At 37.8% G+C, this 21,190-nt stretch overlaps 1 protein-coding gene across 1 annotated transcript in view; it reads right to left on the reverse strand.

The window, feature by feature from the left end:
- Window positions 1-6,359: 6,359 nt before the first annotated feature.
- The window catches only part of LOC104410042 (DNA mismatch repair protein Msh3-like), a gene marked incomplete at its 5' end in the record, with an annotated part of 50,575 nt that continues 35,744 nt past the window's right edge, over window positions 6,360-21,190 (reverse strand). Inside the window, 4 exons of the mRNA XM_010020096.1 lie at window positions 6,360-6,684; window positions 9,987-10,161; window positions 12,756-12,885; window positions 13,076-13,262. Of these exons, the coding sequence (XP_010018398.1) occupies window positions 6,591-6,684; window positions 9,987-10,161; window positions 12,756-12,885; window positions 13,076-13,262 (586 nt within the window). The remainder of the gene's footprint in view (window positions 6,685-9,986; window positions 10,162-12,755; window positions 12,886-13,075; window positions 13,263-21,190) is intronic.

A 21,190-nucleotide genomic window follows, 5' to 3' on the forward strand; every position in this document is an offset into this window, starting at 1 on the left:
GAGGTTCTCTGATGTCCAGGCAGGGACAGAATCCCCCTCAAGCTCTCTCTCTCCTTCCATGAGCAACATGGTCCAGCCAAAGGACTAAGGCTCTGTGGAGGTTGAGGGAGATGGTCCTGCACAGCCACGTGAAAACAATCACCAGCTCACCACCCTGACAAACCTCCCAGCAAAAGGAGGTCCTGCACTCTTAAGTTCAAGATACGTGCCTCATGGCACTGTGATTATTTTCCTCCCCCTCTGAACAAGGAAACAATAAATACATGCTCATACAATATGTGAGATATTCTGAAATGCTCTTAAGATGATGGGGGTTGGAGGGCGAAGAAGGGGAGGAATGAGCGAGCAGCTGCATGGTTCTGAGTTACTGGTGGGGCTTAAACCACAACCCTCTTGGATGCCCAATCCCTGGCAGTGTTCGAGGCCACGTTGGACACAGGAGCTTGGAGCAACCTGGTCTAGCGGACGGTGTCCCTGCCCGTGGCAAGGGGTTGGAACTGGATGAGCTTTAAGGTCCCTTCCAAACAAAACCATCCTGTGATGCTATTATTCTATGACCATCAATTTCTAATGCTTTATGCAGGGAGGACTATGCAAAGAGGAATATTTCGATATGTAGACAGGAGGAAAAGCTCAGTACTTGACTGAAACTTTTTATTTTGTGTTACATAAGAGTCAGATAATTATATCTGGTAATCTGCCTGGTATTCAGGACACAGTGAGTTTTAAGTTATCCTAGATATTTGGATTATTATAGATAAAAAGCAACAGTGATTTCTACTTCCTCATTGCAGATCACATACTTAAAATTTGCTGTGTATTGTGTTTTCCAATTCTTTCTTTCTTCCCCAGGAATCACCCTTTTTCTTAGAGCATATTGTAAAGTCATAAAAACTGACTGCTAAGAAAAAATAAATCCAAAGTCCAAAAGAAAAGAAAGGTTAAAAATTCCCAGAAAATCAGAAATTATTTTTCATGTTTATCACTAGGTGCAGCTAACATTTTAAATAAAAATCACCTTATTTTATAACACTTGAAAGAATACTTTCATATACAAGCAAACATTTTAAAAACAGAGAATTATTCTTAGATTTCTATTATCTGGCTTTATCTTGTTCACCCTTTATTTCCCTTGAGTAGTATCTTAGGCGCTATCCTGCTTTTCTCTACAACTCGCTTATGACTTAAACCAGTTTAGTATCAGACAAGAACACCGTTTCAGTTAGCAGTATGGCCTGCCAGGAGTCACATCTTAAGATCACTTGTTTCAGATTTTTTTTTTAAGATTTTTAAGAAATTAAGGAATCTCCCTTTGCTTTCTAGTCATCTCGATAGCTAGGCAAGGAGAAAAATCTATAATGTAATTAACAAATTCAACGAGACTGTGCCATTTGTAACTGAGGAAGAAGAAACTGCTGTACCATTTCAAGCAAGAGGAGGATTTCCACGCCAAATGTGCTGAGCCATGTACAATGACAATCGTAGCATCCTTAAGGTAAGCAGAACTCTGTAATTTCAGCAAGAGTGTGCTAGTATTTTTAGTAAGCTACCACACTTGGCAAATTCCTAGCTTCCCCTGTAGAGAGCCAGAGAACAACAGTAAACAGTGCTGGACTGATGCAGGTCAAAGACCCAAGTGGTCTTGGGAGTGAATCCCAGGTTTACCTACTGTATTTTCAGTCTTGAATTAATCCTTGTTCAGCTGAAAATACCTTCCTGGGATCTGGCTGTAAGCTTTCTTAAAAACTAGTGATTCAGGTCAGCAGACTGCAAATTTGTTGCCCAAAACTGAACGATTTAACCAGCGTTTGCTCTGGGACTTGACTGCCAGAGATTTTTCAAGGAAATGAAGGAAAGCTGGGAAAACAGATGGGAAAAGTATGCTGATATGGTGAATTTCAGCTTGCTATGGACTTTGTGTTTAGGAATAAGTAAAAGGTAATGAGAACCATTCACTCCATTCATATACTCCAAAATCTGAAAGGGGGAATGAGACAGGCAGGTCAGACTTACTCTAAAGATTGTTTCAGCCCAATATCTGTGGTACTGGTACCAAGATTTTTGAGGATTGTGATACCCTGGGGTGAAACTGGGGGAGGAGGCCCCCCAACAGGCATTCTGAAGTGTGATCCAGATTCTGGAACAGAGATGCAATCTACCAAGCCCTAACTCCCTATGAAACACACATTTACATCAGAACTAAGAAGTGAAAATAATTGAACTCTCACTAAATTTTACATAGAATAGAAGTATTTGGATAATTGACTTTTCACTAGACTTCAATAAACAAACTTTACTTTCATTACTTTCGTTGCAGTGAATGGACTTATTGCAACATCTGACTCAGCTGACATTCCAGTGATCTTTGAATTAATTTATGCGTGTTGTAAACTTATGTGGTAGGTAAAATCATGTTATTTCTACAAATACATCTGGAACTCTGAAATACAAAGAAAAATCCTCTTGAGAATTACTTCAGTGAAGGGTGCCATATGCCAGTAAGAAAGGTAACTGGTAAAGTACTTTAATTTGGATATTGTATAGTAACGTTCTTCTATAATCAAATACAAAAAGCAGTGACAGCATGTCCAGCCCTCTCTCTCCTTCTCTTCCATTCAAATGGCCTACCAGATTTTGTTGCTAACCTGTGGCACTGTGATTTCTAAAAGGCAATACATTCAAGACAATACAGATGCACAAAGGCATTAAAATTTTTATGTTAAGAGCAGGGAAAAGAGAAGAGTGAAAAAGCTTAAGAAAGTGATAAATATCAACTTTAAAAAAATGGATAAATGCCATAAAAGGCAAAAAACGTATCAAGGAGACTGCACCTTTATGTATAGCACAAAGCTGTATTTTTCACATCAATATTAAATTTTAATGATGTCAGTAACATGCTGGCACAAGCAGTAGGAGACAATACTCTATGCATGTTTCAAAAAACATTTAGGCATCCCTTTCCTGAAGGCCACCTCAAGACTAGCATGAATTCCCACTACAACCAAGGACCATCTAAGTAATGGTCACTCCTCCTCAACCTTATAGCTGTCAGTACACAGTTAAACTTGCTGTCTCAGCACACAGACAACACTCTGGTTTAAACAGGGCACACCTATTGATCATGTCACTGCCAAAATGGCACTACAAATGTCTTTAAGTTGAAACTTAGTGTGAATTTAAAAGAATAAAAAAACCAAAAAACAAAACAAACCCAAAACCAAACCAAACCAACAACACCCCCCCAAAAAAAACCCAAACACAAAAAACAAACAAAACCAAACCCAAAAAAACCAAAACCAAAAACACCAAAACCCAACAGAAGGAAAACTCAAACAGCTTTCCATCTTTCTGTCCCTCAGAACTCCTGCTATGACAGACATAAGAGTCCCAACTTACCACAGCAAAAGAAATGGAAAAAAAAACTCTGCAAAATTAATGCCTTTCCCTGGTTTTCTCAGTCTGTTCCTTTCCATCCTGCTTGCTACCAAAGGCAAAGCAATGTCTGTCTGGTGGCCTGTCTAGACTATGCCTAACCTCATTCTCCACAAAAGTTCCCAAGTGAGCTCTGAACTCACCACATCCCATCCCAGAGCTCCGCTAATGACTGTGGCTGCTCCACATATGCAGAACAAGATCTAGATAACCCTGAACTGTACAGTGTGTTTCATTACAAACGTACCCTAAAACTGGCACTAAACACATCTAATAATAGCATGCATCTTCTAATAGTATATTCTCAAATGCAGTAGCTTTTATAATTAGCTTGCACATCTAGAAGAAACCTTACTGGGGGGATAGCATGATAATCTCTGTTGTGGAACTGAGCAGGGCTAAAATAAAAGTTATTTTCCAATATGGTTACAGACATTAAGAGAACTGCTGTAATTGCTTCATACTTGATACTATGAGCAGGCCAGTAACACTGTGTCCATTTCTCCATTCTTAATTGTATTTCTTCTTTTTTTTCAGACTGCATCCAGGTGTTTTTTTCTTGTCTGAATGCTCCTTTGAGGGCAAAGAGAGTCTTACTAAAAGCGCATTTAGCACATGTGGGAATTTAGTAATGGCTCATTTATTCTCTTTGAAGACTATGGTCAGAGGTCTTTAGCTCCAACGCACTGTGTCTGCATGCATTAATAATGGAGAATTACATTCATTATGCTTCACAATGTGTGGCACAGAGAACACACATGTGCACTGTAACCTTGAAAGACTAGTTTTCTTCTTCAGCTTTTCCAGTTGAAACACACTGCAGCTCCGGAAGGAGCTGCTTGTATTGATTGCTGCCATTTGAATAGCAGAAAAAATATCTAAATGATACTTTGTCATCTGAAGAACCTGGAAAAAAAAGTCTTTGGTGAAGGTTAGCAATTGTTTATGGTAGGTAAAAAACCTTCCTTTTCTGCACGAAGTTTTCTGTATTGGAAAGGCTAATTCAATCACCTGCAATAATATTATTTCATATTCATCTGATACGTTATTTTGCAAAAAAAAAATCTTTTAGTTACTGAAAAAATTAAAAAGGTTCAGTTGTCTCAATGATTACAAAACCTTACTATTTTCCGTATAGCAAAATCAAGATGATACTTTATTTTACTTCTTTCCCCTCAAAGGTGGGTCAACCCTGGCTGGATGGCAGGTGCACACCAAAGCCGCTCTATCACTCAAATCACAGTAGGATAAGAAGAAATAAACCCAAATCTTAACACACCTTCTCCCTACCCCTCCCTTCTTCACGGGCTCAACTTCACTCTCGAATTCTCTACCTCCTCCCCACCAAGAAGCGCAGGGGGATGGGGTATGCAGGTCGTGGTCAGTTCATCACACATTCTCTGCTGGTCCTTCCTCCTCAGGCCAGGACTACTCACGTTCCTTCCTTGCTTCAGTGTGGGGTCCTCTCTCCACAGGGCCACAAGTCCTGCCAGAAGCCTGCTCCAGTGCAGGCTTCCCACAGGGTCACAGGCATCCCCCTGCTCCAGGACAGGGTCCTCCATGGGCTGCAGGTGGCATCTGTTCCACCATGGAGCTCCATGGGCTGCAGGTGGGTAACTGCTCCACCATGGGTCTTCATGGGCTGCAGGCAGATATCTGCACCACCACTGACCTTTGTGGGCTACAGGTGGGTATCTGCACGACCATGGACCTCCATGAGCTGCAGGGGGACATGCTGCCTCACCATGGGCTGCCCTATGAGCTGCAGGGAAACCTCTGTTCCAGTAAGCACCTCCTCCCTGCCTTCTGCATTGATCTTGGGGTCTGCAGGGCTGTTTCTCTAACATATTCTCACTCCTCTCTCACGCTGCAATTGCTCCTGTGCAGTAACTTTTCCCCCTTCTTAAGTTGGTTATCTTGTGGCACTGCTAACATCGCTGATGGGCTTGGGCTTGGGCTTGGCCAACAGTGGATCCCTCTTGGATCCAGCTGCACTGGCTCCACTGGACATGGGGAAAGCTTCTGGCAGCTTCTCATAGAAGCCACCCCTGCAGCCCCCTCCCCCCCACTAACCCTTGCCACACAAACCCAATACACAACTTAATAAAACCTGTATTTTAAATACAACAAACTTTTGCCAAGGTTTAAGTATGTCAACATCACTGTTCTTTCTCACAGCAAGATATTTCACCTAGCTATATTTATAAAGGAAAACTAAATTGGGTATCATATTCCCATTTGATATTTGGATTTGAGAACTACAAATTTAAAAAAAAATGTATTTCTCTTTTTTCCCGTCTTTACTCTGCATTTGACAGAGCACTGGGGATGCCAGTTGCGTAGTTTGAACTGCCTCTTTCACCTCATCTTATGATACTTCAACATTATTCAGAGTAAGTCTTTCTCCAGACTGTGCCAAAGAGGACCAAGATCAAAAAAAAAAAAGGAAGCAGGCATGTGTATGAGTAAAGAGGAGGGAAAACAAAACAGAGTCAAATGCATGTTTTGTGCTGTTGCTTTCAAAACTACTAGTTGCATCATCATCAATCTCATCAGTAGAAAAAACCTCTTCTAATCCAGCCACATACCACACGCTTTCTTAAATTCACTGCACGTGTAAGATTTCAGAGTGCTCTACAGAACTGTGGATTTTAAATTTGTTAATACCAGAACACAAAAAAAAGTTTCTTTATGGTACTCATTCTTAGCAATTGCACAGAAGTATATAGCACAGTCAAAAATCAGCTCCATTTTCCCAATGCAGAAGAGTATTTCTTTAGAAACTGAAGTACAATAAAGTTAAAAGACATTATTTTATTTATAAAAGATCCACCTAATAATTTATCAATGTAATTTTTCATGTTTTCTAAACATATTAGAAACTACTTCCAAAGCCAGTAAACATCTTGCAATTAAGGGAAAGTGTGGAAAACACTTCAGGGAGGGAATGTGGAGTGAGAAAACTGCATGCAATCAGGAAGCAGATGTGGGGCATCATATCATGACACAGCATCTCTTATCCCTCAAAAGGCAGAAAAGTCAAATTAATGCACCTAGAACTACACCCTGATAGGATCTTTTATAGTCTCCAGACCTACATTTTGCATCTCCAATATTTTCCATCTTTAAGCATGATCCGAAGATTAAAAACCATCCTTTCATTCATCTTCAGGTTTACAGATACTTCTCCATTTTTGTAGTTCCTGAGAATCATTTATCTTCCATACTTCAGCAAAGGACTTCAGCTTTTTTCTGGGGAGGGAAAAAAAACCCAAACCCATATATTACTCAAAATGCGGACAGATTTTTAAATTAAGCACCTCTAACCTTTAAAAGCCCTACAGTCATCTCTAGAATTTTAATACAAAGTCAAAAATAGCAGTTTGCATAGCCCAAAATGTTATGTGAACTTTAAACCATCAGTTAATATTTCCCAATATACATATTCTGGTTCTAGGACAGTCAACACTTTAATTTCATAACTAACTTGCAGTACCAGAAGCATTGATAAGATGAAATAAAACACTGAGCAAATTATTAAAGGAAATAAACAGCAATGTAGTTTGCACAGTTCAATTTCCAGCATTCAGTTCCTACAAATTTGCACTTGCAGAATCATAAAGAGATAACACAGTTCCAAAATAAATGAGTACACACATCCTTCCTGTTTCTTTTTTAATATTTTTTGATTTAAGAAGGATTTGTAAGAGCTGTGACAAATAACAAGACATTTAAAATGGGTTAACCCACATTGATGACGACAAAGATGTCAAGACTGGATGGAATTACCCAGTGGATTTTCTTAAATAATATGAAAGTGATTTATAAAAATAAGAATGCAGCTGGCCTGTGAGTATTGTGACAGCACAAGTGTACTGCTATAAACAGGTCTGATTTTGCTTCCCAAGATCATGATAATTTTTATTTCCTACCACACATATAGCATACCCATTTTAAAACTTCTTAATGTCTCTTTAGCGAAGAAGACAAAGAACAATACTTTGATATTTAGACCACATTATGGCAATAAGTGAAAATAAACAGGAATATACAAGAATAAAATATTTCTATAATGACCTACATAGGAAAACTGGAAAAATGAAGAATTAAGTAATACACTAATTTATGCACTGTGAAATCATCAGACACTTTTTTCCCCTGACTTGAGCTCCAGGTTTATACTGGTAGAATCATATAGAATCATGCAATGGCTTGGGTTGGAAGGGACCTTAAAGCTCATCCAGTTCCAACCCCCTGCACAGGCAGGGACACCTTCCACTAGACCAGGTTGCTCTAAGCCCCTGTGTCCAACCTGGCCTTGAGCATTGCCAGGGTTGGGGCAGCCACAGCTTCTCTGGGCAACCTGTGCTAAGAATGATAGATGATCCATGAATGACAGATGCTCGCAGTTCCCTTCAAAGCACATACAAGAGGTCTACAGTGCATAACTTGGTACAGGTCAAACATGATGAATTAGCAGCTGCTGTGTGGTGGATGTTGCACATCCTTGAACCCCTGATGTGACATAGCACTGTTGCTCATAAAAAAGGGAGGCAAAAGTGTCCCAACTTCAGATGGGTACGCTGGTCTGGCAAGCAGAGCAGCAGTGTCAAGGTCACCATTATTCTACCAACTACTGCCAGAATCAAAGGCTTCCCTTTCTTCTCACTCTCACCATTTCTTCTTCAGGTAGTGATAAGTGTTCATATGTAACAACAAGAAACTGTACTTGCATGCTATCAACTGGAGAAAGAATGACCTTTCAGCTGGATCAGATCCCTGACCTAGCCAATTCTGTGGTCATGCAAAAAAAAGCCCTGTCACCATGGAGAAAAGGGTAGGGAGCACCCTCCTGCAGGAGATGTGGAGCCTGCTCCAGCTTGTCCTCCCCAGTACCTGTGATCCCCATGTAGCTCGGGTGACAGCAGCAGGGGCTTCCAGCCTTACTGTTAAGTCAGGATAAAGGACTCATCACAGCTTTAGGTTATTTATTCCTTTTCACTTTAAGAATGTGAGTAGATTACATACTGAAAGTTAAAGTATGGATGGTTGCTTACATATTCAAAAGCTGATAAAATGGACACAATTAAGGCCTGCAAATAAGATTGCCCAGTCAGCCCTCACTCTAGCCCTCTCTGGGCACTGCAAATCAGTCTGGTAACTACATCATCACATGCTATTTTTACTGCTGATGGGTTTTGTGTGCAATTAACTCCCTTTTTAGCAATGGAGACACACTAGAACTCTATTTGTGCCCTGTCCAAGTAATATGCTAGCATCATTTCCACAGAAGATAAACCAAAGGGACATACTATATTATTTCACATCTTAATTTTATTACACAGTAACTCTGGCCTTCCAGCTCATATTCTCACCTTTCTGAACAATATTTTCTTGACTTTAGGACCCTAGTTATCCTGTAACAACAGAGTTAAGATATTGCTCGTAATTTGTTGTTTTACTTTTGTCAATTATGTACTATTATTTCCAAATAAAACACAAGCTACTGCATTATTTTCCCATAAGCTGTCAGTTATCCTCAAATAGAGTATTTTTATTTTGCTTTCTTAAAAGGGGATAAAAACTGGTGTTAAATGCTAAGCACAGCTAAGTTGCAGAATAACTGCCTGCACCTACAAATAATTAATACTTAAAATTTTCTCATATGAAATCATTCTGTCAGGATTAATTACATCCATCAGAGAACAAAGATCCTGATTTATTACATTCCTAAAGGGCTATCTGAATTTTTGGCTGACTGCCACTAAAAATAGTAACAACAAAAAATTAATTGGAAATTAATATAAATACTAGCACATATTTATATCTAAACTGTGAACATAATGTTACAGGTTTTATAAAGATGATTCTATTTCATACACATGGGAATTTTCTTAACTCAGTTTTTATATAGGCTACATATGCCCCTAAATGAAAACTGGTTACCAGAAAAATAATAAAATCCCTAGACTTTCAGTAAAGTTTTGTGTGCTTGGGGGCCAATCACAGGACATTAGATATATGTAAAAGTTAAACCAGAAGAAGAATATCCACATTCCCTTCTACACTATCATATGCAAACACAATTTCAAGTTCCAAAGTAAATAATATACTTTCTAAATTAAAGCTATTTTCACTATTACTGGTGTGAGCAGAAGTAGGTTGTATTTCAAATTCATCTTCCTGAAAACAGTGATGATACACAACTGAAATAGTAATTTTTCTAGTATTTGCCGTAAGAAAATATAAAATAGTTTATTCCTAATATAAACTCAATATGCATTTATTTTTTAAAATCTTGTCTCAGAGAGCAGCTATTAATCTCTGACATAAGAGCTAACTAAAAAATCTAAAGTTTTGATTCAAATAGATACCACTATTTCCTCAGTATCTTTGTCACTTTTGTTTTAGTCTCTTTCTTGAAGGATAAGAGGATATCTGAAGTAGCTCTTACTGTTCTTTTTAATCACAGTGTGCAAAATGCTTTTTAATTCACAGCTGGTTTCACTGGGAGGGTGGGGAGGGGTGGGGGAGTAAGTCACAATCTTTCTGACCTTTTCATATTCACTATCCCCTCCAACTCCTTTGATTTGTGAGCTGCCTTCTTCAAGATTTCTTCAGGAATATCTGCCAGTTTGGCAACATTTAGCCCGTAACTCCTTGCAGAGACTCCTTTTGTTATTTGATAAAGAAAAGTGATAAATTCAGGACGTTCTTCATCTTCAGATCCTAAAAGAAATAAAGCCAAAATCAAAACCTCCTCTATGAGGTTAACAAAACTTAGTATACCAAAGACTAAAATAGCAAAGACTGTGGTCTTTCATTCATGCTTCTTGTGTGATTTATTCCACTGAAGAAATAGGGAAGAAGAATATTTCCATGAGACCACAAATGTTACCTACCCATTGTGAGACTGAAAAAAACCTTTACTATGCTTTTACCCAATGTCATAACAAGCAGACTGTGTGTGTACAACTTAGAATTTCTGTATGTTAAATTGATTAGTTATGCTGTAACCGGGATACTGCATCTCACATTTGCTGTGCAATGACAGAACAAAGGAAGTGTCAGTAAACCCACAACTAAGAAGACCATAACTGAAGCACTACAAAAAGTTTGCTGCCTGCCATGAAGCTAGGAGCCATAGAAAATGCTTGGGAAAAAACAATGATTAGGATGGTGGATCTTTTGCTATGAATTCTTTCTATTCCATGACAGTAAGATGGAAACATAAGAGCCATCATTATAAATAGGATGACTCTTTCCTTTTCCTCTTCAGACATCCTTGTTGCATCTCTGCACAATCTAGGCCTTGTGTAAAGAGCACAAAAACAATGGGGTTACTCACTGCCATTCATTCTTCTGTCTTAAAAATGTAGGGTTTTGGAAACAATGGAGATTGCCATAAATGATGACTCAAACTGACTGGATCTGAATGATACAAGCCAAAGATAGAAAAAAGCCCATGCCATAAAACTCACCTTAAATAAAACAATTAAAACATTAATATGTAAGGAGTTAAAGATACAGGCAGTGTAAGAAATACGGATGCATTGTTGCTTGCAGGCTGTGCTACTACACCTATTGTGATTTCTGCAGCAAAACAGTCAAGAATACATATGGCCTGAAGGTTCAGGCAGCTAACACTGAAAGCAGAAATGCTGAAGCAGAGCACTGAAACACAAAGTATGGGGTTTCACAGACACAACAGTTAAAGAATAGTAAGTACTGTATGTTGATAACATTTCAATTGACTGAGAGTATCAGAGACCAACAGTTAATGAACTGAACTCTGAGAGAAAAAGGACATGCTGATGCTCATGAGAGTGATGCTCTTAGCTGGGAACATCAGTGTGGCTAGGTAGCGCTCACCTAAACACAACACTACTTTGAACTACCTGCGCTCAAAGTTAACATACATTTCAGGGATCCCTGTTTCTAATACTAGGATTCTATTTGGCTCCCTCTAGGCCAAATCCTAAATTTTTAATTAACTCTCTGAAAAACATTTTAAAAGTGATAGATTATATATTTAAACACATTAAGTGGCAAATACTAAACTGTTTTTTTACAGTATTAAGAATTAATTAGGGGGGAAGTTAGTGGCAAATATCATGCCCATTCTTAAAATATTCTCAGAATGAGTCAGGGAAAAGACCATGCCTAGGCAAAGTGTGAAAACCAGAGTAAAAGCAGAATTATCAAGCACCTAACTAAACCTGATACATTAAGGGGAGGGAAAAAAAAAAAAGAAAAAGAAAAAAGTAGTAGTTTATATGGAGGGAAATCCTACATCAAAAATCTGTTATAAGTTTGGAAGCCACATGAGTCATGAGTAAGAGAGAGATCCAGTGCATAAACCATATGGGATTTTCAAAAGTCTTTTGACAAGAGTCAAAAAGCATCAAATGCTCTTCTGAAAATTAAGCAGCCATAGTCTAAAAGGCAGTCCGTTGCCTTTGTAAATAATTGGCTAAATGATAGGAAACAGGACGTAACAGTCAGTTCCTCAATTCTCACCAAGAAGGGTGATCATCACTGCAGTTAGAGTTGCTCAACACACCCATTATCAAACAAGAAAAAGAGCTAACCAGTAAGCTAATGAACTTTACTGAAAATACTACTTAAGAGCAACAGTGACAAGAAGAAACGCTGTAACCCGTCTGTTTGGTAAACCCAGAACTGAATGGGATTATGATAAACAAGAATTACACATGGCATAGAAAGAATGAACAGAAATTGTTCCTCTGCCTCTTCTAATTCAAGAACTGAGACCATCAGGTCAAGTTATATGTTTTAAGAGTTTGGAAACAAACAAGAGGTGGTTCTTCACACAGTGCTAAATTTTGGAGCATCTTGATGCAGTAGGATGAAGAGGCTAAAAGTACATAAAGATACTCAGGAAAACTAGACAACCTGATTAAAATGAAATCCACTGAAGATACTAAAAAACAGAAAACACATCTAGCTCCTGAAACCCCCAAAATAGCAAATGTTTGCAGACAGTCAGATCTTTTGGAGAAGGAGTTGCCGTATGTTTGATCCCTAGTCCCTTCTCACCTAATCCTTTGTATTTGGCTCCTGTAAAAAGTTGGGACACCGGGCTGGGTGAATCGTTTATCTGACCAAGCTCAGTAAGCCTTATATTTAATATTAAAGAGAAATGGCTGTTCAGTTTTCAAGCTCCCTCCAAATGTTTATTTAGACTGATACTCTAATGACTTTGGATGTACCACTTGCATGTTGAGTTTTAAATTAGTGCAACAATTTTAAAAATTCTGCTTATAGCTACAGTACCAGAATTTCAGAAGGATTTACTGTACCTTTTTGTTCAGCGCTTTCCTCCTCATTCACCAGGAAAGCCATGTGGTAATTGCCAACTTTGTCTGGATACACCTTTTCCAGCTCACAAACTGATGGATAGTGAGTGACAAACAGTGTCAGTGATTCCACCTACAACAATGTAATAAGGTACATAAGAAGGTTTGGCTTTTAATTTTTTAAAGAGAGTAACGCATCATATCCCTTTCTCTGAGTTTAGACATGCCACACTTCTACAAGGAAATGCATACCACGTCAATGTCAGCCTTCCAAAAAAAGGTTGAAAAAGCATTCGCAAGCATGTGTCAGATTGAACACTTACTTCTCTAATAAAATGTTCAAGTGTAGCATAAGCAATAGCAATTCCATCATGTGTGCTAGTTCCCCTTCCCAATTCATCCAAAATTACTAGTGATCTTGAAGTTGCTTTTCTTATTATCTCAGCAGTATCTGTCAGTTCTTCCATAAAGGTACTTCGGCCTTTGTAAATGTTGTCTGCTGCACCCATTCTGCATTGAAATATAAACCAGATCAATTTATTAAGTTCAAATAAATGCCACATAATGCTGGGGGGGGGAGGCGGAGGGGGAGGAAAGACAATTAAAACATTTTGGTATAAACCTCTTGTTGCTGCTCCAAGCAGAGCAGAAAAAACCAGGCAGAACATTCACCTTCTAGAACAAGCTACTGCTTAGGGAAAAAAGCAACGACAGCACATGGTCCAGATGTGAGCGTATTCTAAAAGACAGAAGGAACTACTCGTGTACCATTGAGTAAGGGCTTGCATGCATTCTCTGAGACAAAAGGGTATACTGACCCTATGGGCATCTGCGGGAGATTAGGCTGTAGGGACAGCAGAGAATTTTTCTGGGCCATCAGTAAGCTAGTCCCATTGTAAAACGACATACAATCTCAGCACCCCTTGTCAACTACAGGAATTGGAGGAAAAATAAGAGCTAGACAAAGGTGTTTCCTAGCATGTAATTCTTTCACTTTGACAAACAGCACCAGGCAGCCTGCTTTTCCTTTAAAAAGGATGCTGGGAATTCAGACCAGTCAGCTCACAAGAAGGATTCCAGCAAAGGTAGTGACGAAAATTAATTTTACTTTTTTATTGCTTCGTTTGGCTAGTCACAATGTGTATGCTTTTTAAACGCTAAGAACACCTGAAATCAGATACTAGCATTTCCATGTAGAGACAGAACAGACACCAGGGTATCTATGCATCCAAATAGACAGAGTGGTTAGTTTCTTCCACTGCAGTTTTCACCTCAGAAACCTGTTGGCAATTCACCCTGTTTTTTCTTTTATTTTGCATCTTTCCTTAACTATTCAATTAATACACTCTCTACCTGAAGAAAGAAAATTTCCTTTTTCCATATATACTTTTCAATTACACTAATCACGTTACAGTATCACTTCTGAGATAAGTTACGACTACTAAGACTAGGGTTGTAAAAACGCAGTTTTTCACTCTCATCAGCTAATAATATAGTAACATACAAGCCATGCTGATTAAAGGAAAACTTACTCACTGGCTTAGCATATTACATTTTCAATCGTAACAGCTGGCCACAACAGTATATAAAGCCAGTCAAAACCTTTAAAGAGAATGCCAGTATAGGTTTTTTTCTCTCTTTCGGTGCATCTGTAATACAATGGCTTCTGTTGCCTACAGAAGATAGCAAGATACTCATCATTTTATGAGGATCTTATGTTTCTAAAGAGAAACTGACTACCAATACCAAAAGCTAGCATCTGGACGCAGTAGAACCATGATTTCTATATATTCACTGTCTCCCACCCTGGAAATCTGGTATGGTGCCACACATATTGTCACAATATGCAAATTTTCAATTATAAATGAACTAATTTTGTTTGGAGATGCGCACTATGATACAACTGAGTGCTTTTATTTCATACAGTATGTGTTTACTCGTATACCTATACCTACTGTGTGTATGTAAACACACACACAGTAGGTATACTCCCACATACCCTGGAAGAAAGGTGATTTTGCACATAAGCTAATTAAACTTTACATGATTTTCACTGAATTAAATATATAATTCAGGATATTGAGGCATTGTGAAACTAACATTTTATTAAACAACTTACTACTGTAATAATTTTAAGTGCTGGGTAAGAACTATGAACATACTGCTTAATTTCTCAGTGTCCCCAGCACCAACCAGCACCTTTCCTAGTCTGGTTCAGCCGCACTGTGCTACTGTAAAATCAAACAATCCCCTTTTATCGCAATATTGCACAGATATACCGAGAACAATGTAACTTTGATCTATTTTTAACACTATTAACTGCATGAGAACAACAAATACTTTTTATGTCTGAACAATCTCTGGCTCCATAATGGGCAACTTTAACCTTAGTTTCTAACCTTAGGATTGTTAGTATTATTATTTTATCATTTTATTTGGCTTTTCATTGCAGAGACGGCATCTAACAGGCTATTTTGCACCTATGATTATACTTCGAGTTCTCAGTTCTATTTTTCTCTTGGATTGCATCATTTCCACAGAGCCCTCAAAACCATTTAGTCATTTTGCATCTGATTTGCATTCACAAAAATAATTTTCAGAACTTCCTCACTAAATGCTCAAGATACAAACAGAAATGAGTATCATCTTTCTCTTGTTGTTAACAACAGCTGCAACATAAGCCTTTCTTTCAAGCATCTTAAAACATTCAAATCCAACTCAAGCTTAGCTACAGATTAAAAAAATCATGTATTTTAAAATGACATAAAAACTCTTAAATGTCATCCTTTGGAAACAGAGTTGTCCTTTCTGCCGCTGTCCTTGACACTAGGAGAATCACACTTGTTTTTCAAGCCTATGTGATAAGCAGTATTATCTGAGGAACAAGAATAACTATTGTAATGTGGATGACTGCATCGATAAAACTAACACTTAACATGCAGCAAATCACTGCTCCTGAACTGTATGCTTTATTATTCCTGATACAAGAAAATTTGAGTCAAAACACCTATTGTTTAAACAATCCTTTTTGTTCAAATTTAACACAGCTTTACATGATTTTCACTGAATTAAATATGTAATTTAGGATACTGAATTAATATATTTAATTTAATTCATTACCACCACTCTTCTACATGATTCAGTGGTTTTCAATTTACATTTTAATGTAATTCTCTCCTAAATGTTTTTATACATCAAATCATCAAACTTTTTCCTTTAATATTCTGCCCACGAGAAGCGTGCAGACATCCAATGTGAAGAGTGCCTCTTTAAGTGCTGGCAAGAGATCCATCACTCCTCAGCAAATACAATTTGGCTGGAAACTACTTGTAATAATGTCTCTTTCTCAGCCAACCAAATTTCATAAAATTATAAACTCTTCATCCTATAATGTTCAACACATTAATTATGTAAAGAAAAAAAAAGTGGGGAGAGAAAAAGGAGTCATTTTCTCTTTTCAGTGCTAGGTTTCAAGTGGTGAAGATTCCTGTCTACAGCCTCGGAAAATGCAACAGGGAGGTAAGGGAGGTAATGTTTTCAGAAAGGTAAATTAGGTTTCTGGAGGATAAGTTAGGTGCTGTGCAGCAGTAGCTAGCTTTATGTAAACCAGATGGCACTACATGCTAAACCTGTATGTGGCTCCTTAGAGAAAAAGGAAGAGATTTCTTTATTCTGCAGTATTATTCCAGACTCGAATGCAAGCAGGAAATCTGGAGAAACCAGCAAGAAATCTGGAGAGGGGCACTGGACAAGGGCCTGTAGGGACAGGACGAGGGCAATGGCTTTAACCTGACAGAGGGGAGATTGAGATGGGAGATTGAGATGAGATCTTGGGCAGAAGTTCTTCCCTGTGAGGGTGGTGAGGCCCTGGCACAGGTTGCCCAGAGAAGCTGTGGCTGCCCCATCCCTGGCAGTGCTCAAGGCCAGGTTGGACACAGGGGCTTGGAGCAACCTGGTCTAGTGGAAGGTGTCAGGGGGTTGGAACTGGATGAGTTTTAAGGTCCCTTCCAGCCCAAACCAGTCTGTGATTCTATGAAATGGCTAGGTTTTTAACCTGCTCTGCTGAGTCAAGACATGCACACAGTACTGACCTTTTCCAATACAAATGTTTATAGAATCAGAATATAGAATGGTTAAAAATGAATGTGAAATCCAGAAGCTTCTAGATAAAGTTTTTTTCCATGCTACCTTTCAAAAGAAGTTGTCTAACATGCTGCTGTTAAGTTGCTTTGGTTATAAAATTTAAGAGCACTGTGTGGAACTCAGGTATGTTATTATTCTTTTATGTTAGTGTGAATCCCTCACATTGCTTGTGAAAATGACCAAGCAGCCCAAGAGCTCCCAGTAGCAGCAAAAACCAATCACATAGCAAATCACATAGCATCAAACAAATCCTAGAAAACAAGACTGCAGAACCATCCTATAAAGCCTTAGTTTCATTAAAGTCCTAGTTTATTGAATACTTAATGCTGAAAAAAACCCCTTAAATGAAATTTACAATTTTTAACTTGATTTTATAAATATGCATTGAATATAGAAGTTCGTCTAAAATACTTACTGGAGAAATCAAACGTAGTGCCTGTTACAGAAGAATAAACCTAATTAGCATAGCCTTTGCAGTTTTCAGGAGAAGCATTTAGGTTTCCAGATATGGTTTGCCTTCCAGATCTGAAGCCAGAATTCATCTCAGAATGTAGTCATAGTCAATTTATTTATTCATCAAGAGCAATTAACACTGAAAGAAAATTACTCTTTTCTATGAGACTATCTTAAGTGTAAGGTGCAGAGCACCTCGCTCTGAACACCACCAAAAAAGACATCCCTTCTGTGATTCAAAGAGAACACTGAGAAAAACACACAGTAAATTCATAATGTGACTTAACAATTCCGCTCACTCCCTCTCACAAAAAACCCTTCAAAATGTCATTCCAAGGATCACTGTATTTGAACAGGAGTTATTTAAATTAAAATAACTAGTTTACAGAAAGAAAGGCTTAGATGGGCTCCTGTCTTATAGTTTATGCCTTTTTGGTCATGAGACCGTTCCCTACAACATATTTTTGATAACAATGTATGGTTCATATTTTTAAAAAAGATTTCCTAACAACTGTTTTGCATCCTTTTATTTTTTGCAGAAAACATTCTTTACAGCTGAAGTTTCATCTGGTCTCTGCAGAAAACAGAAGTATGAGCCTTAACTGAAGACAAAGTTTATGAGAACAGAAAAACTTGTTATTGCTCCTGCCATTAAGGGAAGAACACAAGCGCAATTTCATTTCAAAACTTTGGTTTTCTCCCACTGAACTGAGTTATTGAATGTCTATTAAGCACCTAGCAAACAACACTTAGAGACTTCACAGGTTAAAAATAAAAAGTAGTTTGCAAATTGTTCTGCCAAGAAAATGAAAATGGGCATCCTAAAAGAAGGTCTGGCAGGCTGACTACTGCATGTCATCTCCCACGGAGGCCCCAGGAATCCTAATACCTGTAACCAGAACAATTATTCAGTTTTACTCACAAAACCAATTTGAAACCCTGTGTATTTTAGAAACATTGGGACTGATAATAAGAATTTCACAGTGTTTAGTAAAAAGTAGCCCAACTGGGATACTGTAACTTCTGGCCACTTTCCACATGCAATGGAAATTTATCAAGTAATTCTTTAGAAGAGAGCATCTGCAAATTTATAACAGTTCACTGGCAAGAAATTAATGCTTCACACTCCCCCACAGAGTACTAGTAAATCATTTACTTCATTTCCATCAAGCTCTTACTGATTCAAACCCAAAACTGTCAACAAGAAAAATAATTTACAGAAACTGCAATTACAGAATTTGAAAAAAACACTCCTCTTTTCCTAAGTATGACAGAAAGCATTGCTATCAGGGTAGTTATTAATTCTGCATTATTCATGGACAACTTCTAAAAAGTAAATATGTGCAAAGTTACGTGGATGACTATGACAGGAAATCGGAAGGTGCTCGTGGTACTAACCTATTTACAGTAAACAGGCACACATGGGCTCAACCATTTCTACAACTCCTTATTTGCAAATTTTAAATGAAGAAATACCGATGGCACATCACCCAGTTTAGAAGAACAGTTGTTGAAAAGCCTGACAGAATGCAATACACATTTAATGTAAAATACATTTTTATTTTGTAAATTATTGTAGATGTGATATTCTTAGTCACCAAGAAATTAACAATACTAGTAAAATCTAAAATCACTAGAGATACATACTTTGCATTATCCTGGAAAGAAAATCAAGTCCAAAGCAATTTTAACACTTGTGGTGGTTTTTACCTTTTTCTTCCCCCCGCTATCACTAGGTAATTGAAATAGCCAGAATAAGTAATTACTTAAATCCTTATTACCTTATAGACCTGGCAAACAGAGGCATGCTGCACACATGAGCACCCCAGTATATTAAAAGCAACGTATCTAACAGGATTAGCTTCTAAGATGTGAACTGCATTGATCTTTTTGCTGAAAACCGGAAGAAAGAAAAAAGCATCCCTGGATTGCAATGAACACTCAGTATTTTGAAAGCTTCACCTTGACTGATAGAACAGGTAGGACTGAGTTCAGAAGACAAAATATGACTCTAGTCAACACAGTCACAGAGTGACAACAAGTTACCGATATCTCTCATTCCTAATGCTGTAGAAGACAACAGAAGTTCAGTTTTTCTTCCAAAAGTTTATGTAACATTAATTAGTGAAGAAAGCTCTTTCCTGAAATTCAGCAGTGATACCCTCAGTAATGTTAGAACTCCTTAAATATACTTGCTACATCACACAGAGCAAATACCTCATTCACTGTTAAAATAATACAGCAGATTTCTAGTTAATTCTGAATTTTTCCATTGTATTTTAAAACTGGGTGAGTCCAAGTGCCCTTTCTGCACCCCACATTACTCACAACCCTACAGCAGCTGGCTGTCAGAAGGCTGAGCTCTCACAGGAGTGGGGTGTCCTGTAGCAGAACAAGGACACAACAGAAATAGCTTAAATTCCACATTCAGACACACAAAGAATTTTGTACCTACTGTATCGACAGATTGCTTTCCACAGGTCCATCAGCTTTTACACTTACTTAAACACGTTTCTACCCTGATTTCTCTGCACGAAACCATTAACACATTAATAAATGTTACTGATCAACAAGAGAAAGAACAGATTAAGAGTACAATAATTTTGCTGAAGGATAAATTATAAGTGTAGATATTCAAATTAGGGTATTTATTTGTGAGCCATTAATGTTAGCCTGAAGAAGCTGAGAAAAATGAAGACAAAGCAAAGTCCAACCCTAAAATATGCACAGGTTTACACTTACTGCTCTGGGATTCCAGTGAGGGAACTCAAGGTAATTAAGTTAATGTGCATATGCAGCTGAAGGATTGAGGCCAAGGGGGATTAAAAAGCAGAAACTATAGCAACAGACTAGGGACAATAGCTGAAGCATTCAGCCCAAGTGAACTTTTCCCCTTTAAACCTGTGGATGCTACAGAAAATCCAGTTTAAACTGTGACTGAGTTAAATCGTAGCATGGAAGAATTTTAGAAAGGTAAGTACCACTACTCAGTGTTAAGAGTTAACTTTGCTGTAAAATAGCTTGTCAGCCTCTTAGGCAAATTCTGCCACCCCCGTTTGGGGAAAGCTTTTCAATCCCTTTCAGGAATACTGCAATATGCAGCAGAAATTGTTTTATAAATCTCATTGTATATACAAATAACTGTCTTTTATTGACTTAAATGAATTTTTCAAGCCTGATTTAAAACTCTGCAAGCAAACCAGTTTCTTGCATTTACAGATATTATTGAGTGCCATGTAAATAAACCAAAGACTGTTTTGTTAAATATTATTACAGGTATACAAGATTAACCTAACACTGCAGATACATGTTACTATGAAATGAACAAACATATGAAACTAAATTAGCCACCAATAAATGCATAGCGCAGCTTAATTTATTTCTACAGAGCTACAGAACACTGTCAGGAAGAGTGACAGTTCAAATGTACTGTGACGTGTCCAGCACAGAAAACAGAAAACCAGAATAGAATAATTTTCAATTTATCAACACTAACTACAACTTTTACTTATTCTTTTATTTTTCAAAAAGAACATCTCCATGTGATTAAAAATAGGCGCAATGAACTTAATAAACCACCCTTGTCTTCCCCTGAAAACAGGGAATAATTCACTCCAGAGGTGTAATTATAGGACTGTAAGCATAACTTGAGAGGCTTAAGTAATTTTTGTTATTCTGGCAATAAACACAAATACAATTAAGCAAGAACAAAATGAAACAAATTACCCTGCCATAAAAAAGTAATATTTCTGAAAATTACTTTTGGGTTCCTGACAGCTATCAAGTTTCTATTTGTCTGACTGGCATTGCTTCTTTCTATAGCAATACAAACAACACTCTTT

This window comes from Nestor notabilis, unplaced genomic scaffold (assembly GCF_000696875.1).
Source record: "Nestor notabilis isolate BGI_N333 unplaced genomic scaffold, ASM69687v1 scaffold19088, whole genome shotgun sequence".
Classification (NCBI taxonomy): Eukaryota; Metazoa; Chordata; class Aves; order Psittaciformes; family Psittacidae; genus Nestor; species Nestor notabilis.